The 27,238-nt window shown below is 39.8% G+C and overlaps 1 protein-coding gene across 2 annotated transcripts in view; it reads left to right on the top strand.

Moving 5' to 3' along the window:
• LOC124591738 overlaps positions 1 to 27,238 on the top strand; it is a 97,110-nt gene that overhangs the window by 14,000 nt on the left and 55,872 nt on the right. For both annotated transcript variants that reach the window (XM_047131766.1, XM_047131765.1), the window contains one exon: positions 19,395 to 19,636. In XM_047131766.1, coding sequence (XP_046987722.1) covers positions 19,395 to 19,636 — 242 coding nt within the window. The remainder of the gene's footprint in view (positions 1 to 19,394; positions 19,637 to 27,238) is intronic.

Here is a 27,238-nt window from a genome sequence, read left to right as displayed (position 1 = left end):
AATCAATTTACCATACACAGAATACCTAATCTTGACTGTTGTGACCAAGTGCTGTCAAAACTGAAATCTAACAGTCATTTTTAATTAAGCTGGCTTAGCTGTCTCTGTTATGGTATTCATCTATAGGGGAGGAGGAGTCGCCTATCAAAAAGTCTTTCAAACTGTGTTTAAACTGTGCTTTATCTGAAACCAAGTTTTTAATAGTTGCTGACAATTTATTGAAAAATGTGTGTTCCTGAATACTGCACCCCTTTTTGGACCAAGGTCTTTATGTAGATTGTTCTTATTCCTAGTATTGAAACTATTGGTTGGAAATAGAGGTATATTACTTGCAACAAATCTCATTAAGGAATAATTATTACTGAGAAACAGTGGTTAGAGTACAAAGTTCCTTGAACAGGTTTCTACATGATCTTGAATTTACACCACAAATGATTCTTATCACACAATTTACCCTGAAGCAATTCTGCGGTGTGCTCTCCCAACTGAATCTATTATTGAGTTGTTATCCTGGAAATTTAAATGAAAACTTTGTGTAATATTAATATGATCGTTGATGGAACCATTCTAGTTTAATTATCTGAAAACACTGCCACTTCATGAAATTCTGCTAGTGGCCAACAAGATGATTTATATTCATGTATCAATATTGTTAGGCTCACAAAAAAATATTAAAAAAAATAGAATGGAAAAATACCAGAACAACTGAGATGACTCAGGTTGACAAATAAAAATAAGGAATTGTTAAGTGCTGCTGACTGGTACTTCTGAGCAGTGAATAAGCTGGAAAGAGACTTAAAAAAAAAAAAATGCTTATTGAACTTTGATGTCATTTACAGTGTGTCACAAATATTTTTATGATCTTTAAGGTCGCATGTTCCTAACTTCCAAACTAAAGAAAAATATCGTAAATGTATGTCCAAAAGTCCTTCATTTTTATTAATAATAATGAGAGTTGAGGAGCAACACATTCCAGGTGGGATGCAACAACTGAAGTTTATAACCAATACCTGTACTTAAAGTTCATTTTGTTAGACAATCTGCTGATAATATTCACTCGTGTCAGTCTGCTGAACCACTCATTGTCTCCTCAGTGACAATGTCTTAGTATGGGGATAAGTTTATATTTGTAACTTTTGTAAATTACGGTTGTGGTGGGCTACCTGATACATGTTCCAAGTAACCACGGCAGAATATTCACTTTCATCATAAGTTGCAGATCAGTATAGTCCATGGATTGGTTGTATGTGTGACTGGAAAGAACGTGTGTTTTCTTGTGAAAAACATTCAAGAATTAGAACATAACAAATTAGTATAGTGTGTTATACATAAGTGCTCCACATTATTTGTAACACTATGGGACGTGCACTGGATGATGGTGTAAATGACTTGACTGTATCACATTCTCCCGATCTCATTCCTTGTAGTTTTATCTCTGGGGCCACATACTTTTGTAGACAGAAAAGGTTTGATACCACTCTTTGGTTAAGGCTCATATCATTTTTTAAAATTTCTTATGTCAAAATTATTTTAATTTTATTTTGAGGAGAGGACACATACATAAGCATTCGCGCGTATGCAAATATTCATGTACATGATATTATTCTCTATTTAATCTACTGACATACAACTTTGTATGCAATTTTGACTTACTTATCAAATAAAAATTTTTTACAAGCTGCAGTAACCAAGCTGTCAAATGCAGTAATGAAGCAAACAAATTATCCATATTGGTAACATTAGGATGGACATTTGAAATGCTATGTGATTTAGTGTGTCATCTGGACCAATCTCGAAAATGATTGGAGATTTGAATTTATTAAAATTTGAGTGGACAATATGATTTCCATCAGTGAGTAGCCACATGTATTTACATTATTAAGTTACGTTTCCACTGTAGTTTTTCTCTTTTTGAAAGTGAAATGGGTGAACAGTTCTTTCTAATTCTCAATCATCACTCATAGCATAACTCGTCACATACTTTTAGCGTCCCTGTAATCAAGGGGAATGTGTTGCAGCAGTGGGATAGGCAGTGTATGAGATAATGGGGTTTGAGCGTCACGCATTCCTATATGAGGGACATTGAAATAGCCATCACTGGCATGAGGAAGCAACTGAAAGTATTGGAAACAAATAAGTCATCAGGTATGGATAGAATCACAATTATAGAGTGTACTCTTCGACATTGACCCCACTGTCTTGCATTTATTGTGATGTCACACACTGTGCAAAGTGCCAAGCAGCTGGAAAAAGATGCACATGACTTATGTATATAATAAGGGTAAAAGAACAGATCCACAAAATTACGAACCAATATCCTTAATGTTGGTTCACTGCAGAATTCTTGAGCATATTCTAAATACAAATATATATTATCTTGATGCAGAAAAGCTTCTGTTCACAAGTCACCACAGATTTAGAAAGCAACAATCATCTAAAAGTCTGCTTGTTCTTTCCTTGCACAACGTCCTGTGAACCATTTTATATCTGGATAGTGTTTTGCACATTGCCATAGTGCAGACTATTAATAGAGATTCAAGCATAGAGAATAGTTTCTCTGATATGTGAGTGGCTTAAAGACTTGGTAAGCAATAGAACCCAGTATACGGTGAGCAGAAATCTGCGATTGTTCACTGCCCTCCTTGAGTGACTGTAGGAGGGTACAGGATGGCGTGGACAGTATTTCTATTTGATGTGATGAATGGCAACTTGGTGTAAATATAGAAAAATTAAGTTAAAGCAGATGAGTAAAAAATTAATTAAAGCAGATGAGTAGAAAAACAATTCCTTAATGTTTGAATACAGCATTTGCATACCGATTGACACAGTCACATTGGTTAAATATCTATACATAACATTGCACAGTGATATGAAATGCAGTGAGCACCTCAGGTGAGTAGTAGGGAAAGCAAATGGTCGACTTTGGTGTATTGAGAAAGTGCAGCTCATCCGTAAATGACACAGAATGTGTGTAGAAGACTAGTGCTATGCCTTCTTGAGTACTGCAGAGTGTTTGGGATCCCCACCAGACCAGATTAAAGGAAGACATTGAAGCAGTTCAGAGCTGTGCTCCTAGAGTTGTTCCTGGTAAGTTTGCTCAACATGTGACGTACTTAAGTGCTGTATAACTCAAATGGGAATCCCTGGAGGTGAGAAGACATTCTTTTCGAGAAACACTGATGGGGACGTTCAGAGGACCAGCATTGGGGAATGACTTCAGAATGATTCTTTTATCACCAATGTGCATCATGCATAAGGACTGTGCAACAAGGTAAGGGAGATTAAGACTCATACAGAGGTGTAAACAGTCAGTTTTTCCTTGCTCCATTAGTGAGTGGAACAGTAAAGGGAGGGACTAGTAGTTGTACAAGGTACATTCCTCCTTGCACCATATGGTGGCTTGTGAAATATGTATGTGGATGTAAATGGGGAGGTTGGAATTCCTTGAATTCTGTGCATGGTTGTCTAGGAATGGTGGCCTCCCTCAATCTCCTAAGGGATGACATTGCAGGGTTTGCCTCAAAGAAAAGAAAACCTACTTATATTTCAAAATTGTATCTTGTTGCAATAATTTAATACCCCTTAGTCATTGATGAAAAGCTTCTCAGGTCTCCAGCCAGGTGGTAGTGTTGATATCTCGCGACATTTCGGGAAGTGGCATACTACCCATCTTCTGACGAAGTGCCGAGATTCACAAAGAGCAGGCTATTTATATGCGCAATCACCCCCTCCACTAGACCTTGGGTGGCTGCGGTGGACCAGCGGCGTGCGCGCAGTGGTGGGGATGGCGGTCGCCCTCGGCGGCCGCATTTGGTTCTCGGTCTAAGCATTCTGTCTGCGGCAGAGGACGTTGACGGGTGCGCTCCCGATGGATTGCCGCTATCGCAGGGTTCTGTGCTGCACTGAGTTCGTATCCCTCATCTCTGTTGACCAGTTTGTCGTGAATCCATATTTCTACGGATTCTTTGATAACACTTTCCCAGAAGCCAGATGCTTGGCTCAGTACCTTCGTGTTTTCGAAGTTGAAGGTGTGTTCTTCATTTATGCTGTGTTCTGCTATGGCTGAGTTTTGAGTGTGACCTAGTCACACACATCTTGGGACACTGCAGCCACCTTGTGAGAAACTCAGCCGAATTCATAAAAATACTCAGGGACATGCGACTACAAAGGGAGGACCTACTCATGAGCTTCGACGTGGCGTCGCTTTTCACGAAAGTGCCCCTTCAAGACTCCTTGGCACTTTGAACTACAAACAGTCAGCCTCTTCGAACACACAGTAACAACTACCTACTTTCAGTGCAACGGGGAATTCTTCGAGCAGATTAACGGTGTTTCCATGAGCTCCCCATTGGCTCCTGCGATTGCAAACCTCTGTATGGAACGTTTCGAGGAGGTGGCCCTTCAAACTGCCAGACAGAAACCAAAGCACTTCTGCTATGTCGACGACACTTCTGTTGTGTGGGGACTTGGAACACAGGCACTAGATGAGTTTCTGGAACAGCTCAATAGCATTCATCCAAACACCAAATTTACAATGGAAATGGAGGAAAATGAATGCCTCCCCTTCCTTGATATTTTAATTAAGAGGAAGGCAGATGGTTCACTAGGCCATGCAGTACATAGGAAGAAGACACACACAGACCTATACCTTTATGCAACAAATTGCTACCATCCAGCACAAAAACAAACAGTACTGACCACCCTGGTACATAGGGTGCGCGCCATCTGCGACAAAGACAGCCTACCATCCGAGCTGCAACACCTGAGTGAAGTCTTCCAACAATATGGCCACATCCAAACACAGATCAACAGGGCAATTAAAAGGAAGACGGAAGCAGTGAGAACCCCAGAAGAAGATGGTGAAGAAGAAGGAGACAAACGACTCGCATTCCTTCTGTACGTGGGTCCACTCTCGGCCAAAATTGCTAGACTTCTGGGCAAATACATTATCAAAACCGCTCTCCGACCACCACCAAAGACGAGGGAGCTCCTACGTTCTACCAAAGACGTGCTGAAACTTAACACACCAGGATTATACGGCATACCATACGAATGCCGGAAAACAATACATTGGGCAAACACAGCGCTGTGTATCTAAATGCTGCGAAGAACATATCAGATGTGTGCGACTAGGTCACACAGAAAAATCAGCCATAGCAGAACACTGCATAAATGAAGAACACACCTTCAACTTTGAAAACACAAAGATACTGTGCCGCGCATCTGGCTTCTGGGAAAGCGTTATCAAAGAATCCGTAGAAACAACGATTCGCGACAATCTGGTCAACAGAGATGAGGGATACCAACTCAGCGCAGCATGGAACCCTGCGATAGTGGCAATCCGTCGAGAGCGCGCCTGTCAACGTCCTCTGCCGCGGACGCAGACAGAATGTTTACACTGAGAACCGAACGCGGCTGCTGAGGGCGACCGCCATCCCCACCACCGCGCGCACGCCGCTGGTCCACCGCAGCTACCCGAGGTCTAGTGGAGGGGGGTGACCGCGCATATAAATAGCCCGCTCTCCATGAATCTCGACACTTCGCCAGATGATGGGTAGTGTGACACTTCCCGAAACGTCGTGAGATATCAATGCTACCACCCAGCTGGAGACCTGAGAAACGTTCATCAATAGTTTATGCTGGGAAAGCCTACAGTCACATATATCCATAAATCATCTTTGCTGTCCACTCTTCATAGTGGATTTTCCGGTGATGACAGGGAAGATTGTGGAAGACACACAACCTTTGGTAGCAGAAGGACAGGTAGTTGGCATCGGCAGAGGTTGGGAGGGTCATCTGTGCCTCTTTCATATCTGTTACCAGGTTTCATCTCAATATTTAATTCATGCAAACCAAAACTCTTCTTTTCATGAAGATGAAATGTGCACTGTCATACACCCCATTCTGTTTAATCTGCCACCACTCCATCTACAGGGCACAAGTGGCCCATTGGGACCATCTGTTCGCCACGTCATCCTCAGAGGGGGATGCGGATAGGACGGGTGAGAGGTCAGCACATTGCTCTCCTGGTCGTAATGATGGTATTCTTCACCGAAGCCGCTACTATTCGGTCGAGTATCTCCTCAATTGGCATCACGAGGCTGAATGCACCCCGGAAAATGGCAACAGCACATGGCGGCCTGGATGGTCACCCATCCAAGTGCCGACCATGCCCGACAGTGCTCAACTTCGGTGATCTCACGGGAACCGGTGTATCCACTGTGGCAAGGCCATCTGTTAAAACTGCCAGGGAACATTATTGTACAGAGAATTTGTTTTAATACATTTTATAGGAAAAAGCCAATACACATAAAGAGCTCTGGCCTTTTTTATTAAACTGCCACGTGTTGCAAATGTTGTAGTATAATGCGAATTCATCATCTATGAAGTGAGATGGTGGCACAGGCAACAGCTCAGTGTTGCAAGCTAAGTGATAGCATTGTGGGAAGCCAGCTTGGCCAGAGATCGAAGACATTAGTAATGCACCCTAGACGGATTGCGTTATCTTGGAACAGGAGAGTGAGATACCACTCCTCTTAACAGGTTTACTGAAACTTTGTCAGTTTGTGAAAATTGTTTGCCACTGGACATCCCAGTGTAGCATAGAAGGCTGTGGAACATTCTCACTCTGATAAATACCGACATTGCCAAAAATAAATAGAAGTTGCTAGTAAACGTCTACGATCTTTGTAATGTTTCTTGTGAGCAAAGCCTTTTTTTCTCTTCATTGAATGAATATGCTCATGTCCATTAAAATCAGTGACGTTGATGAGGTTGTGCGTTCTGGTACCACCACCATCACCATCATTGCTGTTGTCATCATTGTTTGTTAGGTAGTTACGTCATCTTTTGATCAGTCCCTCGGTGACTGTTATGACATGGAATGTGTCAAGTACACAAGAAATGCATGGATAAATCAAGATTTTTTAAAGCTTAAAATTTTTATTACGTACCCCACTCCCTTAAATGGCACAAAAGCATATATTGCAACTATAGATTTATTTATTCCTGTTCAAGAATTCACCTATGGTATAGAAGGAGTTGTCAAGGAGATATGATTTCCATTTATTTTTGAAACTATTACTGCTGTCTGTTAGACATTTTATTTCATCTGGTAATTTATCAAAAAGTTTTACAGCAGCGTATTTTACCCCTTTCTGTGCGAAAGATAGGTTAAGTAGAGGATAGTGTAAGTCTGTCTTCCTTCTGGTATTATAATAATGAATGTCACTATTGTGTTCATTACTGCATAAATGTACTGTGAGGCTGTTGTAAGAATTCCTAACCTTTTCAACGGATGCCTACAAGGTGTGTGACTATGAGCCCCACTCATTATTCTAACTACTTTCTTATGACCAGTGAATACTTTTTGCCCAAGTGTTGAGTTACCACAAAATATTATTCCATAAGATATCAGAAAGTGAAAGTATGCAAAGTATGTTAGTTTTCCAATTTCTGTATTCTCAAAATTGGCAATAATTCTGACTGCAAAAGTTGCTGATCCTAGTCACTTTAGGAGATCTGAAATTTGAATTTTCCAATTAAGATTCTCATCTATATGTACACCCAAAAATTTACTGTGCTACCTTGTGTACTGACGTCTGTTGATGTGTCATATTTATTGAAGGAACCATATTCCTTGCAATGGAAAATTGGATGTAATGTGTTTCTTCGAAGTTCAGAGCAAGCCCATTCGTAGAAAACCAATAAATAACTTTTCCAAAGACGTTATTTGTATCATTTTCAATTGGAGTTTCTTTTACTGGTGCTCTTATCTTCGGCAAGCAGTGTCAGTTTAGCTTTTTGTTTCAGTTAAGAAGGCAAGTCATTCACATATATCAAGAACAGAAGGGGACCCTTGATCAAACCCAGTGGAACACCTAATGTAATTTCATCCCAGTTGGGGATGAAGTGGGAAACTTCCTTAAATCACTTAAACCACATGAAGAAACGTTTTGCTTCATGTTCTGTAGATATGACTTTAACCACCCATATGTCATTTATACCATAGAATTGTAATTTATGTAACATGTCATAGTTCACACAATCGGATGCTTTGGGTAAGTCACAGAAAATTCCTGTTTGTGATGTTTTACTATTTAAAGACTGTTATATGGGCAGTGAAACTGTATATTGCTGTCTCAAAGGAACAGCATTTTTGAAATTCCAACTGTGATTTACTAACTATCCCATTACTATTGAGATGGCTAATCACTCTTTGAGTACATTGCTTTCACGGCGATTTTTGAAAATGCTGTAAGCAAGGATACTGTCCAGTAATTATTGACATCTTCGGTGTCCGTTTTTTGTAGAGAGGCTTGACAATGGCATATTTTAACCTGTCTGGGGAAATACCTTGAGTTAGAGATGCATTACATATGTGGCTCAGAACATCAGCTGTAACTGCTCCACATTGTTTTAATGTCTTGTTAGAGATGTCATATACTCCAACAGAAAATTTATTTTTCAAAGATTTTCCATATATCACAAGAGGTTGTTATGTAGAAATTAATCTGATTAGGATGTCTCAAAATTGATGTTTCCATGTACTGCTTGGCTTTTTCTTTTGAACTATTTTCACCAACACTTAGGAAATGGTTGTTAAATACATTAGCTACTTGTGTTCTGTTGGTTAACATGGTCTCATTCTCTTTAATAGTAATGCTACCTAACCCAGTGATTACTTTTCCTGTCTCCCTTCTAACAACATTCCATACTGATTTGATTTTATTGCCTGAGTTGTTAATTTCATCCCTAATATACATATTTCTTGATTTTCTGACAGCTTTTCTCAGTATAATTTTTGTAGTGTAAAATTACTTCTGTCTCTGTACTAATTCGTGCTGTGCCATACAGTTTTCCTTTTCTTTCTGAAGACACTTTCATACCTGTAGAAATCCAAGGTTTCTTTGAGAACTGTCTACATTTACTATTTCTTGGGGGCGGGGGGGGGGGGGGGGGGGGGCAACAATGTTCAAAAAGGGATATAAATTTATCAAGAAATATGTTGCATTTATCATTAGCATTTGGCTCATTATATACAGGGTGATTATAGTTCAAGTTAAACTTTCAAAGCTCTTTAGAAATGACACCACTGGTCAGAATGATGTCAATGGAATATTATCAGAGAAGGGGCAAAACATATGGCAGAAGAAAAATAAATAGTTACAAAATGTAGAAATAGATGGTGCTGTAAGCATCATAATTTAGTAATGGTTAACTACAAGTGAATCACACAACAGTGTCTAAGATACACGTTTGAAGTTAAACAAACTGCACTACTCAGTGTGCATGGGTGTACAGGTGTGGTACTGCTAGTTGTGTAATCCAATCCACCCCAGCAAGGTCATATCAAATCGGATGGGAAAAATCAGTTTTTAATTGTCCTGGGGCCAAAAACCGCATAAAAAACATCAATCAAAATCAAATTGGATTATTAACTTCCATGCGACTGGTGCAAAACATGTTCAATATTCTGTCCACCTTTTTCTGCAAGAAGTTGAAATCGAGAAACAGCATGTTCCACAACTGATCGAAGTGTTTCCGGGGTCACATTCAAAATGTGTTGCGGAATGTGTGCCTTCAATGCAGCTAAGTTTGCAATCGGAACACTGAACACAACATCTTTCAGATAGCCCCACAGCCAGAAGTCACACGGGTTAAGATCAGGTGACTGGGTCAACCCCAGGCTGTAGGGAAATTGCAGCTGATAATTCTAGCATTTCCGAAATCGCATTTCAGCTGCTGCTTAACTGGATTCGCAATGTGTGGAGGTGCGCCATCTTGCATAAAGATGATCCCATCCACACTTCCATGCTGTTGGAGAGCTGGAATGACATGGTTGTGCAAAAGACACTCATAGTGCTTACCAGTGACGGTACAGGTAACAGGACTGGAAGCACCTGTCTCTTCAAAAAAATATGTCTCTCTGATAAATTATGCTGTAAGCCCACACCACAAAGTGACCTTTTCAGGATGAAGTGGTACTGATTGATTTGCTTGTGGGTTTTCCGTTGCCCATATTCGAAAATTCTGTGTATTGTCATATCCTGTCAGATGGAAGAGGGCTTCGTCTGTCCACAAAATCTTCCACGGCCAATCATTGTCCACTGCCATGCGAGCAAGTAATTCTAAATCAAAGGTCTCTTGCTGGCAGATCAACAGGAAGCAACTCATGCACATGGGTAATTTTGAATGGATAGCAAAGAAGAATGTTTCGTAGGATTTTACGCACCGTGCTCATGAGTATGTCCAATCTTGAGGCAATTCTATGTGCACTACATGTTTGCACACCATCACTCATCTCCTCCTGCATTGCTGTGGCCATTTCTTCCACTGATGTCAAATCAATTTGTTTCCTCCCTCTACCAGGTTGCACACCAAAAGAACCCGTCTTTTTGAATTTCCAAATCATTTTCTCCAGACCCATGGCAGTCATCAGACCAACACCTTTTATCAAACTTTTCAGTTTCCGGAACTTCTGAGAGCGACATGTGCACAGTCATCATTCTTGCAATACAGCTTTACAAGCAGAGAGCAATTCTGCATTGAGACAGTCATGGCGAACATTGCAGATGCAGAAGGAGGAAAAGCTGTGTACCTGGCATGTGTATGCCAACCTCAGTGGGTGGTGCACAAGACAAATGATTTCATTTACGTATTCTGACAAATACGCCTTCTTTTGATCAATTTTTGCAATATTTTTCTTCTTCTGCCATACGTTTTTCCCCTTCTCCAATAATTTTTCATTGCAATTTGACATCATTCTGACCAGTAGTGTTATTTCTACAGCGCTTTTGAAAGTCTAACTTTAATTATAGTAGCCCTGTACATCTCCCCAATTAACACTTCTTCAACTTTCTCTGAAATGCTCTATAAATACCAGGTTGAGCAGCCTTACACTTTTACTTAATGGTTTCCAAACTGTACACCCTGCTAGGTTTTTGTTGTGGTTTATGCAGATTAATGCAGCTAAATGACAATTAACAACTATTTAAGGGACAAAATAAACTGTTGCTTCATTTGCACAACACACATTAATACATTTGGCTACGCAAAAAATATTATGTTGCCCATCAACAAACACGGAACATGTATATTCCACAGTCTAATGCACTCTGCACATCATATCTTGTTCGCCACTATGCACGCTGGAAAATGTTTGTTCACATATCTGCAACACTTCCCCTTGAACAAATATTTTTCAGATACTCAACACTATACATCCGAGCTTAAACCATAATGTTTCACCAGCTTCTGAAGTTTGTCCTTACTGGGAGGCTTGGTTAGGAGAGCAGATAATATTTCTTCTGTGCATAGACAACTGAGAACTATATTTCTCTGTTCCACATGATGTCTTATAAAGTGATGCCTTATGTCAATATGTTTGATCTTACACTGGTGACATTATTTTTTTTCAATTTTAATAGCTGCCATATTGTCACAAACTACCACAGTTGGCTTTAATGTTGGACGAGATTCTATTTCACTCATCAGTGTATGGACCCAAAGAGCTTCTTGGATAGTGGAGGACAAGGCCATATATTCAGCTTCTACAGTACTCAAAGCAACACTTCTTTGTCTCTTACATGACCATGATATCAATCCTCCCGTTAGTCTAAAACAACTTCCAGTGATGGAGTGTCTGCTTTCCAGCTCATTTCCCCAGTCTGCATCACTGTATCCTTCCAAATTTACATTTCCAGTTTTAGAAAATTTTAACTTACAATCAGCAGTTCCATTTAAACATCTGAATATTCTCTTGACTGCCATGCAGTGCTTTTCTCTGGGATCACTACAAAACTTGCTTACTGCATTAGTGGCAAATGCAATGTCTGGTCTGGAAGTCTGTGCTAAGTACAGTAGACTTCCTACAGCTTCCAAATAGGGTACACTTTCCTTACATGTCTTGTCATCATCAGTTAATAGCAGTTCTGCATTATTTTCCATAGTAGAAATAGGTTTACAATTTGCCACATTGAATTTTTCTAAGATCTTCCTTGTGTACAGAGATTGATCAATCCATAATTCTTCTCCGTTGGCACTTCTTAGAATCTTCATGCCTAAGTATTGATTAATTTCCCCTAAATCATGCATATTAAATTCTGACGGTAACTGTTTTTTAAAATGTCCCTCTGGCTATCACTATTGATTAAAATAAAAAAGTCATCTACCCATGTGGCCATGATTGCAATTTCTTCATTGCTCCTTTTATGATATATAATTGGATCTGCCTTTGACTGTAACATTCCTAGTTTTATCAAAGTTTTATGCAAACATTTATTCCAGCAATGGCCACTTTGCTTTAATCCATATATGCTTTTCTTCAAATGCCAAATTCTCCTTTTCCCTTTATAAGGTTGCTTAACTTCATCAGATGCAATCACATATATTTCCTCTTCCAGCCTTTCATTTGGGTAGGCTGTTTTCACATCCATTTGATGAATTAATAAGTCTTCCTTTACTGCAAGAGCTAAAAGGTATCTTAATGATGAATACTTCACCACAAGTGAGAAAGTTTCATTGTAATCGATTCCTTCTTTCTGGGAATATCCTTTAACTACCAATCTGGCTTTGAATTTTGGTATTGCACTCTCAGGATTTTTAATATTAAACACCCATCTTATTCTTTAGTGGCTTTTTGTTTTCAGGCATGTCAACCCATTCATATGTATCATTATCCACAAAAGATTGCAGCTCCTTTTCAATTGCCTTTTTCCAATCTTGAGCATTTGAACTTGCTAAAGCTTCATCAACTGTGATTGGTTCATTGTTGACTGTTGGGGCAGCTTACATTTCATACTCTGGATATTTTTTTGGTTTTGCTATATGTGAAGACCGCCTTAAACTGACTTCCTCTGTTGAATCTCCTTCCTCAATTTGATTCTCAGGTAGCACATCAGCTTCCTCTTTATTCTCATCTTCCTCTGTTTCAGCACTATCAACATCACGCATGGTTGCATTACTGTATCATTTTAAAAAACAGTTACCGTCAGAATTTAATATGCATGATTTAGGGGAAATTAATCAATACTTATTTTTGGTCTACAATCCTCTAAAAATTCTACGTCTCTACTACTTATTATCTTCTTATTCACAGGATTATAAAATCTGTAGCCTTTTGAATCCTCACAGTAGCCAACAAAAATATATTTTTGAGATTTTGCATCCCATTTTCCTCTTAATGGTTTTGGAATCTGAACCATGGCATCACATCCAAAGACTTTTAATTGCTTTCAATCCGGTTTCTTCCCAGTCCATACTTCATAAGGTGTCTTGTGTCTCACAGCTTTGGTAGATGGTCTGTTAATTAAATACAATGCTGTTGACACAGCCTCTGCCCAAAAGCACTTAGGTAGCTCATCGTCGCTTAAGATACTTCTTGCCTTTTCTACAATAGTTCTGTTGGCTTGTTCTGCAACTCCATTCTGAGGAGGACTGTAGCGAATGTTAGTCTGATGCCTAATACCTATTCCATTCAACTGTTCCTTAAACTGACTGTTTACATAAGCTGAACCATTGTTTGATCTAATAATTTTAATTTTCTTCCCAGTCCGTCTTTCGACTATTTTGCAATAAACAACACATCATCATTCACTTGATTCTAGCTATTTGTAAAATAAACATACATGTAGCTAGAAAAATCATCTATGAATGTCAGGAAACAGAAGCTTCCTCTTTAGGATTTATTCTCCATAGGTCCACAGAGATCTGAGTGTATGAGTTGCAAGACTTTGGTGGATATGCTCTGATTCGATTTAAATGGCAATCGAGCCTGCTTCCCTTGCAAACACACCTCATATTGGACATTATTCATTCTTTAATTTTCCATCCCAGTTGCCACATTCTCCAGTAAAGTCGTACTTTTCCTATTCAAATGGCCAAGTCTCCTATGCCACAAGAGACCTTTTGCAGCATAAACAGAGTGATTTCATGTTTCAGCAGTATTTTGAACTGTATTCACTTAGTAAATACCTCTTACATTACTTCCAGTAGCTACAGTATCACCACAAGAGTCTTATCACTTTGGCTCCCTCTATAGCTAAGATAACTTTATTACCCTTCTTTAATATTTGCTTACTGACAGCAAATTAGTTGCAATATTCTTTACATAATGTACATCATGAGCAATAACAATTTCCTTTTCCCCATTCACAAGAAAATAAGACCCACTTTTCCTGCAAGTTCACACTTTAACTTAGATCTGTCAGCTGTGGAATACCAATGTCAGTCCTTGACTGAACATCATACAAACCTGATGGAGCTTTGGTAATGTGCACAGATGCTCCTGAATCCAGGAACCATTCTGCATGATCGTCACTTGCTTCATTAAAAGAGTAAAAGACAGAAAATGCCTTACCTTTATGGGTAGTCTCTCTCTCAAGACTACTAAGAATTGGCATGCTTCTTTTCTTTTATACTTAATTTTTCATTACACTGTGAAGCAAAATGTCCAATTTTCTGGCATCTGAAACACATTATTGGCTTTTTCTTGTACTAAGGGTATAAAGCCGATGCTGTTTCTTTTTCTGAAGCATTAGAATCTGGTTCATTCTTCATGTCCTGTATAATCTTTAACACTATCCACTGTAATGGGTATTCCCAAACTTTCCAAACCCATAATCATTGTCGAATATTTCTCTGGTAGTCTAGCTAACAATAAAGTTCCAATCCATTCATGTGCAATTTCAAAACCAATATTCCTCAGACGATTGGAGATTGAAATTATTTTATTCACATATTCATCCACACTTCCACACTTGTTCAATCTTGTGGTTATCAGCTCATGAGGTAATCCTACTTTTCTGGTTAAACCACCATCTTCAGATGAGTTTTTCAGTATGTCCCATACCTCTTTTGCTGACGTAGCCTTTTCTATGTGAACAAATTCACTGGATCAATCAAAAGGATTAGTTTTGATTTCGCCTTCCAATCCATAGTAGCAAAACGTGATTCCGTATGTTCCAGTTTACCGTTTACGATGTCCCGTAAGTCGTCCAAGTGCAAATACGCATCAATGGCAAATTTCCAAGTCGCGTAATTTTTGCCCCCTACAAGCCACTCTATTTGCGGTATCTATGTTGTACTCATTTAACAGTTATTTTTCTTCTTCATATAGCGTACACAATCCAACTTTATATGAATTTCCGTGCACTTTTTGTGCAAATACACGTCACCTTAAAGCTTATTATTTAGCTTTAATCCAGTAGCTGGGCCCATAACCTGTCTTAGTTTATGCAGATTAACGCAGCTAAATGACAAGTAACAACTATTTAAGGGACAAAATAAACTTTAGCTTGATTCACACTACACATATTAATACATTTGGCTACGCAAATATGTTACGTTGCCCATCAACAATCACGGAACATGTGTGTTCTACAGAGTCTAATGCACTCTGCACATCATATCTTGTGCGCCACTATGCACGCTGGAAAATGTTTGTTCACATATCCCCAACAATTTTGTAAGTTAATCAGCTGTGCATCGTGATCTGATAATCCATTTATCACAAGGAAAGTATGTGTTAGTTTTAAATCGTCTTGCTGTACAAATTCATTATCTATTAGAGTGCTAATGTGCTACCATCTTGAGCTGTATGTGTAGGAAAATTGATCTTTGATTGTAAGTTACATGTCATTAACAACTCTTCTAGTTCACTTTACCTATCAGAATTGCTTAGAACATTTACACCGAAATCACCATAGATTAATAACTTCTTCTTTTTGTCTCACAGACACCATAATAGGCAGTCAAACTATTTTATGTACGGCTCCCAATCTTCTATTGTGGACCTGTATACTGTTGCTAATATCAACACTACATTATGTAGCTGTAGTTAACATGCACAAACTTCAAAGTGCTGATCTACACAAAATTTGCTTACTTCTGTGGTTTGGTAGTTACACCCTTCTTCTGTGTAAATGGCAACTGCTCCTTTATTCATGCTAGATCTGCAAATGTAAGACGTTAAATTATACCCATTTATACAGATGCTTATCTACACAGTTACATGGTGTTCAGACAGACAAAGTATGTCAGTATCCTTCTTATTTTTGAGATTATCAAAACATACTAACAGCTCATCTACTTTACTTTTTGTTACCCTGATATTTTGATGACGTAAAATGATACTACCCATAGCTTTATATCCCTATTTACTGTACGTGAAGCTTCATTTATTCTATTTTTCTTGATTGTTATCTGTCTGGACTTTGGCTTTAACCTAAAAAGCCTGTCTACCTGGTCCCATTAACCACAGGGATAATCTCTTGTGTGACTGTGGCACCCTGTACGGCATCTGCTAATAGAGAAGCAAACTTAGCTATCCCTTTCCTATTTAGATGCAGGCCATGTGTAGTGTATCCCTACCTACCAATAGCATCAACTGGAACAACACTTATGTGAGATTTTGCTGTTGTCTGGAGCATCCTGTTCAGTTCAGTGTTAACATGCCTTAGAGCAGTGTTTACACAGTTATCGATTGTGGCACTGAAAAACCTCCACAAACCCCACATTTGTGTGCCTAGTTTCTGCTCCTATTTTATCCAGGTCACTTGTAATACCATATCTTGGATTCATAGCCAGGCTGTTTCCTGCTCACCCAACTATAATTACCTGATCTTCCTTCTCAAAGTCCCTGCAAATCTGATCTAAGTTTTCTTTCACCTGCCTAAGGCTAGCACTTGGTTTCACAAAACTTGTGACCTGGTACCCTGCACCTAATTTCTTCTGAATCTGCTGCCTACACCTCTCCAATGACTGTTACCTAAAAGTAGAATTCTTCTTTTCCTGTTCTGATCTGATCCTGATCTCTCTTTTTTCTTTAAGCTAATATTTTGCTTCAGCCTACATTCAGCTAAATCTGGATGAGGCCCTTCCTCCACTACTTCAGATAGCAAGACAAACTGATTTCCTAACTGAAATTCGAAAGTTTTTTCAACAGTGCCCTTATTTTCCAATTGCTTGCTACTTTTTCCCAGCACCCCATCTCGTTTTCCTGCCTGAGCCTTCATAATTCCAAATTCATGTTTTCCAATTCAGCCTTAAGGGCACAAATTTTTGCCTCCCATTCAGCGAGTTTTCTGTCCTTTCCACATAACCTGCATTGTCATGGAAGAGCCTCATTATCTAGCCCTGCTTCTTCACCACTACATTCAACCCAGTGACGATAACCTACGGTCTTCACAGAAGACCCCGTCCATCAGATTTCTACAGTAACCACCACATTTGTCACTCATGGTTTGATAGAAAAATTTACACAAAAGCAGAGAATAACTTGGCAAAAGAGCACTGAAGTTTCGTAACCTGTGCTAATACGTAACTAAACGCTAATGTAAACAAACCTTTAAACTTACTTTTGAAACACTATATGACAGACCCGAATTAATTTAACTTTGAACCACTAAGTCTAGTCAAAGAAATAAAAATCTACACTCGCGTGAATTTTATGCCTAAAATGTAAGCAAACCTATCAACTACTGGCCTTTATGAAATACTTTCTTTTCAATCTAAATAAGCTCAGAAAAGCAAAACCTTCATTGGATAGCCTAGCGAATAAGTAAATGCACTAGTCTAAAATGTAATGTTAACTAAATTAGCTCTTATTTAAATATTAATCACTTAACTTAGCGAGATCTTCGTGGATGTGCATCTGGTAGAGATATTACATTGCTCATCTGAGAAGCACACCAACACTGTTCATAGTTAGGGCAAGTAGAAAAATAGGTAGCTACCAAGCACTGTCTGAATACAGCCAGGAAAAACCCTTACTACTGTTTTTGAGTCTGTGTCAGCAAAGAGGCCCTCCATGTATTTGAAAGTGAAAATGTAATGATAGTGTGTGTATTATTTCAGCAAGGCATAGGATACAACATGAGCAGGATCACATTGGTTACAGAGGACGGAATTAAAAACTAAGAAGTGAGTATTTGCTGCTTTGGATTTGCTGGCCATGTGATAGTTCAGTTTCATCACAGTTCAACAATGTGTGTCATAATGAGGATCCCAGAGTGAATGACCATTGCTATGTGCATATGGACTTGTCACAGTATGACAGTTACCATAATCCCCTATATGAATGTTGCAAAACACTCACCGTGAAGCCTGAAGATGACTCTAAAGTGCTTTATCAAAGAGCAGCAGAGTTTTGATGAGATCACCTGACCCAGACAGTGCTTAGGACCCTCAGTAACATTTCTTACATCAGGAAAGTTTAAGCAGCATGACAATATAATTACATGAACTATAAATATAAAACTATATAAAGTGTGAAGAATCTGTAAAGTTTCTGTTTAAGCAACTAAATAATTCTCATGGCTGCACCTCTGCCCCCCCCCCCCCCCTCCACTTGGTGTTGATACTAACAGCCTCAGAACTGACATAATGTTTGAGCCTTTTTAGCACATTTTGTGTCCTGCAAATGAAATAATATTGTACAGAATATCCAGTCATTACTGAATTAATCATATTTAAAAACTGAAAAGATAATCAGGCTTCACTAACTATTGTAAACAGTAATGTGAGAGAAATTTCCAGCTTCAAGGGAGTAAAGGAATGAGCAGGGAAGAAGTATGTAACAAAGTATTGCTGAAACATATTATTTAATGCAAAATCCAGGTTGGAATATCAACAATGGTGAAAAGGATAGATTTCTGTACACTGTAAAGATGCACATTGAGTTGCAGAGAGGCACAATGAAAAGACTGTTACAGTCTGAGCTTTCAGCCAACACTGTCTTCAGAAAAGAAAGAAAAACACATACATATTTACACAAGCATCCCCCCCCCCCCCCCCTCCACACACACACAAGTACACAAAAAGCGCACAATTACTATCTCTGTCCGCTGTAGCCAGACTTCTCGGAAGAAGGCTTTGGCTGTAAGTTCAGTGTGGAACAGTCTTTTCATTGCACATATCTGCAACTCCCACAAGTCATCTTTATTGTGAGTAGCACTTTATCCTTTTCGTAATAGTTGAAATATACAATCACTGGAAATGCTAAATCGTGACTAGCGATCCATGAAAGGCTCTCACTTGTTCAGCATGTTCTTTAGTCACTTTTGGTTGTTACAGTTTCTTCCCTTTGCGTACAGGTACACAAACAAAACTGTTTGAGTTGCTCTTTCATTTGAAGCGTTATTTATATTTGTAAGGTGAACATAATAAATGCTACAAAGCCCTAAACCTGTATATTCGTTTTGAAACACACTGTATTAAACCTGTTTCTGTATGTCCGGACATTACACTTTCTTTTCTCCAAATCTGGGCATTTACAGCTGATTTTTATCTGTGCATAATGTAATTCATATTGTTGATTTGTGGCATTTGATTTAGATCTTAGTTCAGATACTTTGAGATGCAGAGATTTAACTTCATGTTGTTCTTGTTTCCAGAGCTACTGAATGGCAAGATGAACATGTCACAGCCAGGGAATGCAGACATCAGTTCTGTTGTGTCTAGTTCACAAGAAGTTGAACACACTGTTGAGCTTTCTGCTCCAGACAGAGATTATGTATTGAGTAATAACAGACACACACTTACCTATTGGTTTGTTGACTGTATCTACTATGGCCACTCTACAGATTTCAAGTTTCACTACAATTATTCACAACCTGGAGTTGAGCACGATGTGGAGGTTTGCAAAACATGTTTAATACATTCTGCATGCAATTTTTAGCTTGTAGAAGGAGGCATGTGCAACAGAGACTTGATGTGTTTTGTTTTAATTTGCCACGGGTACACCAGAGGCGAGTATTATGTACATTTTAGACTTCAGGAAAGCCTATGACACTGTTGACTTCCAACATTTTACTTGCTAAATTTAGCAGGCTAAATTTCTCGGCCATTGCAGTGCAATTGTTTTGCTCATATCTGATGTCTCACCAGTGATGTATCATGCGCGGCACCATTAAACCATTATGTCCCGAATTATTTTTTTCAAAAAGTACGAAAAATGTTCATAACCATAACTAGAGAGATGCCTGTAACTAAAAACTATCAATACTTTTCTTTTCACACTTCTCGCTTTCTCCTAACAATGCTTTGCCATATGGCAATGCTGGGTCATACAGAGGAAAATAATACTCCAAGAATTTTTCAATCCGTACTAGCTTTTATTGCATAAAGACATGAGAAATTTCATTATTTGCATGAAATATGAACATACAGTAATATTGTACATGTGTTTAGTACCTTTTTTAAATTTTGAAATGGTAATTTTGAAAACATTTTATGCATAGTACAGTTTCACACTTTGAGCATGCAGTTCGACTGATTGTGGAGCAGTTTTCACCAGCACATCTCCTTTTCTTCTCAGTTGAAACTGGACAATGGTTAAGTTCATCATAACATAGATTTTCATAAGTTGTATCTTGTAATGCACGCCTGCGTCCTGGGCCTTTGGATTTTCTCCATAGTGATTGCAGTAGTAGATGGCAATGTGGTGGCGAAATTCTAAGTGAGATATGGTAGGATGGGCAATTCTATTATGCACACCCACATCAACCAACCATGATGCAATTCCACTATTTTTTACCACGATTCCCGGTTCAATAAAGGTTTACATCAGGTCCATTTTGGTCCATGCCTCCCAGTGATCTGTTGTTTTCTAACACTGATTTTCTTTTTGTGTTCTCTGGAATAACACTGCACCAATGAAATGGGATTCTTTCCATATGATTTTGGTGCACCATTTACAAGAGCATTATGTAACCATTTGGTGACAATTATACCAGTATCCTCCATTTTGATAGAAGTAACATATCCTCTTGACCTTTTCTTTAGAATTGTTTTGATTTCAAGTGGGCAGTTTTTCGGAATTCTGTTTGCACAGATATTTCCTGTTCCATAGAACCCAAGAGATTTCAGTTCTGCTAACAATGGAAGTCCAGTAAATAAATTATCGAAATAAAATGAGAACCGGAGCTGCTGGACATCTGTTTCAAACTCATCAATCGTAGTCACAAGTCATACTCTTGAATCGTTCATGGATTTTAACTGTGGTATATTTTGAAATTTATTAGGTAACCTGCTTGTGTGCATAAAGGCCAAACCTTGTATTCAAATCGCAGTGGTTTTCTCTTTATAAACTGCTTACAGCCATGACGTCCGAAGTATGCCATCGTACATCGTCGTACTAAAGATTCTGCTCGGGATGGAAATGTGTAGCATATTTGCTTTCAGATGGTCTGTAATGGGATATAATTTCCACATTTTATCCCCCTCACTTCCTTTTTTTCCGACTGCCCTCGAAGTGAAGAAACTGCAGTATCTGTTGAAAGCTGTTTCTTTGCATAGCGTTTGAGACCATTTCATTCTTCAGATCACCATCATTGCCCCAAAATGATCGTACACATGGGTGATAGTTGTAGTCAGTTACAAGTAAAATGCCAATAAAGACTTTCAACTCTTCCAAGGTATTGTTTGGATTAGGCTTCTCAAGAAATATAGCATACTTTTCTGACTCATCACAAATATTTTGTAATATAGCATCATGGAAAAATTTCTCAAATTGTTCATTGGGTGGCATTCCCAAACAATCCTGGTAATTAGCAGGAGGATATACAGCAGTAATTGGTTCAGATTTGTCTTCTACCCATTTGAAATCTGCGTTCTTGTTGAATGGTGGAATTATACACGTAGACCTTGTTGACTGAACATGTTGTAACTCCACTGAAGGCTTGCAAGATTGATTGTTCATAATATCTTCATTATTAGTACTCACAGATTGTTGAAAACATTCTAAAACTTTCCAAAATTTTGTCATCTATTCCAGTTTCTGCTTCCACATTTTGTCGTGATTTTATTTGTTCAATAGTCTCAATACAGCTGCCATTTTTCATAATTATTTCACAGTTATCTTTTAACTGTCCACGGCACACGTTATCTGGTAACCCACCTTCTTCATCTTCCTTGTCATCACCTCCGCTAACAGCTCCATCTTCGGTTTCGGGGGGTTGTAAATACAATGCTGTTGGCTCGTCATCTTCACCCATAATTTTCTCTAAGTAATCAAGGGCTTCTTTCAGTTAAATGGGCCTAAAATAATGTGAAAACAGAGAGAAAGTTATCCATCTATTGTAATCAAGCTTCAGTTCTAAATAAAACTATTCGAAACACCATAAAACACGTAATAGCATACCAAAAATGTCAGCAATAGGGAAAAGTGCTGTATGACCTAGCATTGCCATATGGCAACAAAAATACAATATACCATAAAACTATTTTTAAAATACAATTTTTTTGGAAAATGACAATACTGAAATAAAGATACATATTTCAACAAGAATCTCCAGTAGGTATCATTACTGCATTGAATAAGTAAGTAATTCAAAAGTAACTTTTACATTGTCGTATATGAGGGATCATCTTTCTCCGACATCATGCTGACTTTCCAAGTCTTATCTCACTGATGGCAAAGCAACAACTGACCCAAGCTTGTACCAGACACCTGCTAGAGTTTCCAACAATGAAATTCCGATGCGATTATCTGTGCTGCAAGAAGCGTGTAGTGCTGAGTTGCGGAAATGACAACGCTTGCGCTGCATTACCATATGGCAACGCTGGGATGATTCGGGTTAAGCTACAATGGAGGCAGGTAGTATCAGTTGTCCCCCAGGGTTCAGTATTAGATCCTTTTCTCTTTTCACTGTGTGTCAATGACATGTCATTAGTTTTGCACTGCTGCAGACACCACATTTATGCTGATGATTTCCAGTTGCATCTACGTAAGTTCAAAACCAGTAAATCTCAAAATGGCTATTAAGAATCTCAAAGCATCAGCATCTCTCCATACCCTACTAAAGTATAAAAAGCTCTCCCTCTGGACCTTAAAAAGAAACTTGTGCAAATGCTTACACTACCATTTACTGATTACAGCGATGTTATCCTGCAAGATTTCAGGAGAGTTCATGGTATCTCAAACTGGGTATGAATGACTATGTTTGTTATGTCTGTGATGTTCGACTCTTCGATCATATTTCACCAACATAAGCACAGTTATCCTGGCTGCAAGCAGAGAAGTGGAGAGATTTCCATACCCTCTGTCTTTGTCTTACTGTCTCTCATATCTCTCCTCCACCTTAACACTCGTGTTTGAACAGCATGGCAGAAACACCTGTTCTCAGTGGAACAAAATCCTTTATGCCCTGTTCTATTGTTAAGCCCCTTCTTTGAAGTCCTTTTTCAGTAACAGGAACCCACTTTATATTAACCTCCTGCATTACACTAGAGAACTGAATCACATCTGTAGCTTCAGAAGAAAGTTAATGAAATATCTTCTAAACAAAAATAATGACTGTCAATGTCCCTGTAAACCTTCGTTATCCCTGTAATGTTTGCACAGATTACTGTGGTTGTAGATGTGCAGTTGGCCTGGCACATGAAGGGTGAGCGATAGTGGTGGGGGTTATGGGCAGACACTGTAGGGGAATTGTCGAGTGCTGGAGGGGAAGTACCATTCTAAACTGAAGCCTACGCTCACATTTCCTGTAAATATTAAGTGGAGCCCATCCAAGCCCACACTTGTTTGGTGACCATTCAAAAAGATCTGTCACCTCTGCTTTGGTTAGCATATAAAAAGAAATCCGCTGAGAACACAATGATTTATTTTTGCCAGGATTGTTAACCATTTGCACTTTCAGAGAGGTGTCATGAATGGTGAATTTATGCTGTCATGTTAGAATTTTCTTCTTTTGCTAAAAAACAGCGGAGTTTACAAAGTGTCACCTCACTAACATGTTGTGCAGACACAGTTGTGAGAGGATTCTGTGACAATGGTTTGTTAAGTTTATGACTGAGGAAAATGAGGACAGTAGCTTACAAAAAGGCTCATCATCAGTGCAAAATAAACATGTAATATCTTTACTTACGCTGTTCCAAAATGCATAGCATTTCTCGTTACGCCAGCTGCCGATGGCCCGTAAGAATTATGGCCCTTAAGAATTAGAGTCTCTTATCGGAAAATTCTTTAGTTAGTGGAATAATACAGCAGATAATGAAATTTTGCGTAATAACCCTGTGGCAAAATATTCTCCTCTTGGCATGGTAGCCGGTGACCATGCAGGGATTGCACTGTTGGTGCCGGGAGCTGAAAACTCCCATGTATGCCAAGGAGTATGTGCCAGCTGTGACTGGGGCATGGGGACTCCAAGCAATCGATTACTGGCCAGGTAGTTGCTGAGGCTGTGTGGCGCCCGTGGGGAGAGGCCCTGTTTGGAGTGGATGACACTATGGTGGCTGAGCCGCAAAAGAAGTGGAAGAAGTTACATCCCACTGGCAGCCATACGGTCTGAGCATTATCTATGGAAGGGAAGTCCTCATTTAATGTGGAGAGATACAAACCTAAATATTCCCTTTCTTAGCTACGCCATGGAGGAACATAGGGCTAAGTGGCAAGCAGAGAAATAGTGCCCCCAGTACTTGGTTTGCGTTAGAACTGATGGGGATTCCTTCTTGGTCCCAGGCCCTTATTCTTTGTGGAGAACATAGAAGACAAGTTGAGGGAAGTGGCAACCATATCTAAAGTGAAAAGTGGGTCAGTTTTAATCAAACCAGCATCCGCAGCCCTGTCACAAGTGCTGCTCACTTGTAACAAGCTGGGTGACATATTGGTGACTTTCAGTACCCATAATAGTCCAAAGATTGTTTTGGCCATCATTTTTCGCTCTTGTAATCTGATGAGGAGTTATGCACCAACTTGGAGCAAAGAGATGTGCATTTTGTCTGTCATGTACAAAGTATATAGGGGGCCAAAGGACAGTAGGGGGCTGCTACCGGTGCTTTCATCTTGGCCTTTGAGGGCCTGAAAAGGTCAGAGTGATGGTATACTTATGCGATGTGAAATTGTATGTGCCCCCCCCCCCCCCTCCCCCCTACCTGCCATGCGGTGCTTCAAGTGTTTGAAATTTCGACATACGTCTTCATGTTGCAACCTGTATCATATGTGGCAAGCACCATTCTCCCTGGGCCAGTTTGCACCATTTTCCAGAGAGAAAAGAAATTACAAGTATATAAGAATCTCGACAAACTAACTTATCGAGAGACCAAGAACAAGTACGAACGGTTGCACCCAGCATGGATAACAGTGTCATATGCTACAGCTAGGATGACATCACCCACTTCTGCCTGTTACAGCTCCTGCGATGGGCCCTCAGGGCCGCTCAACAATGTCTGATCCCCTGTGGTTTGAGGCTCTCCTCTTGCTGCTTCCTCCCCCACACCCAATTTGAGATTGTTGGCTTCTCACCCACTGGTGATACTGATACCCACCTCCCAGCCAGAGACAAATCACCTTCCTCTGGCTTCTATCACCAGGAAGGGGTTCCTTTGGACATTTCCTTTCAAGGTTTCTGCCGGTTTACAACTGGACACCAGCCAGTGACTGAGGGAGCCACAGGCTGCTACTGGAATCTTCTTCTTCTTCTTCTTCTTCTTCATCATCATTCCTTTCCTTAGAGGATTTGGATGATTGCATGGGCTTCTCTGTATCAGTTTCAATTAATGATGATGATTGCGAAGATTCCAGTAGCCCCCCAGGCCACGAGATTGTGCTTGTTCCCCTCCTGAAGCCAAGGTGGAGATTCTGGCAGTCCCTGAGGCCCCAGATCGCACCACACAACTGAACCCAAAACCTATGTGTGTTGATGCCATAACCCCTCATCCAGTGGCAGAAGGTGACCCTAGGGCATAACCGGCCTCCTTGTTCCCTTCACAGTACATTATTTTCCAGTGGCATTATAGTGATTTTTTCCATCACATGGATGAACTACATCACCCTTTCAGCACTTCCCCTGCCCTCTGCATTGCTTTTCAGGAGACTTGATTTCCAGCATCATGGACTCCAGCCCCTTAGTGAATTCCGGGGATATAATAAGAATTGTGCTACCTATGACATAGTGTTGGGCGGAGTTTGCCTGGACACAGTATATAGCAAACTTATGCCTCTTAACATGCCATTGGAGGCTTTGGCTGTTCGGATAAGTGCACTTCAGGATATTGCCATCTTCAGTGTTTACCTTCTTCCCAATGGTGGAGTGTCCTAGAACGTGTTTGCATTGGTTTCTTAGCTCCCCCCACCTTTTCTAAGCTTGGATGATTTCGACACCTATAACCCATTGTGGGGTGGAACCATGGTCAATGGCTACGATAAACACCTCAAAAATTTACTGGCACAACTTGACCATTACTTCTTGAATACTGGTACTCCCACACACTTCAGTGTGGCGCATGGGACAATCTCAGCTATTGACCTTTCCATTTGCAGCCCTTGTCTTCTCTCATTCCTCCACTGGAGGATCCACAATGACCTGTGTGATAGTGACCATCTCCCGATCTTCCTGTCCCTCCTTCAGTGTCACTTCCCCTGAACACCTGCCCAGATGGGCTCTCAACAGTGTTGACTGGGGTACTTTGACCTCTGCTGTTGCCCTCAGCTCCCCGCCGCATTCAGATATCAATGAGGCAGTCCAGAATACAACTACAGCCATTTTTTCGGCAGCTGATTTAGTAGTCTTCTTTTCCTTGGGACTGCTTTGAGGAAAGACAGTACCTTGGTGGTCATCAGAAATCGTAGGGGCCATTACAGATCATAGGCATGCTCTCCAATGCCATAAACAGCACCCATAGATGGAGCACCTCATTGCCTTTAAGCAGCTCCCTACCTGGGTCCACCACTTAATAAAACAATAGGAGTAAGAATGCCGAGATTGGTATGTTTCAAACATTGGACCAAGTACCACCCCTTCACAGATTTGGACAAAGATCAGTTGTCTCTACAGGTACCAGACACCTGCTATTGTACCTGGTATTACCTTGAATGGCACTGTCTACACTACCCAGAAGCTGTCGCCAAACATTTTGCTCTGCATTATGCTCTGTGTTAGAAGATCATCAACCTGCTTTTCATGTCCTAAATCAGCAGGTGGAGCGAAAGCAATTATCTTTTACTACACGCCACCTAGAGCCATATAATGCTCCATTCAGTGAATCGGGATTCATCAGTGTCCTAGCCGCCTGCCCTGATACAGCCCCAGGGCTAGACCACATCCACAACCAAATGCTCAGGCACATTTCAGTGGATTATCAGCATCATATCCTTGCCACCTTGCCACCTTTAAGCTTGGGCAAGTTCCCACCACAATGGCGAGAAAGCATCGTTGTCCCAGTACTGAAACTGGGTAAGTGCCCTCTAGAGATGGATAGCTACTGCCCAGTTAGTCTCACCAGTGTTCTCTGTAAG

This window comes from Schistocerca americana, chromosome 2 (assembly GCF_021461395.2).
Source record: "Schistocerca americana isolate TAMUIC-IGC-003095 chromosome 2, iqSchAmer2.1, whole genome shotgun sequence".
NCBI classification, from domain to species: Eukaryota; Metazoa; Arthropoda; class Insecta; order Orthoptera; family Acrididae; genus Schistocerca; species Schistocerca americana.
The sequence above is the reverse complement of the archived record's forward strand: the minus strand, read 5'-3'. Positions and strand labels throughout refer to the sequence as shown.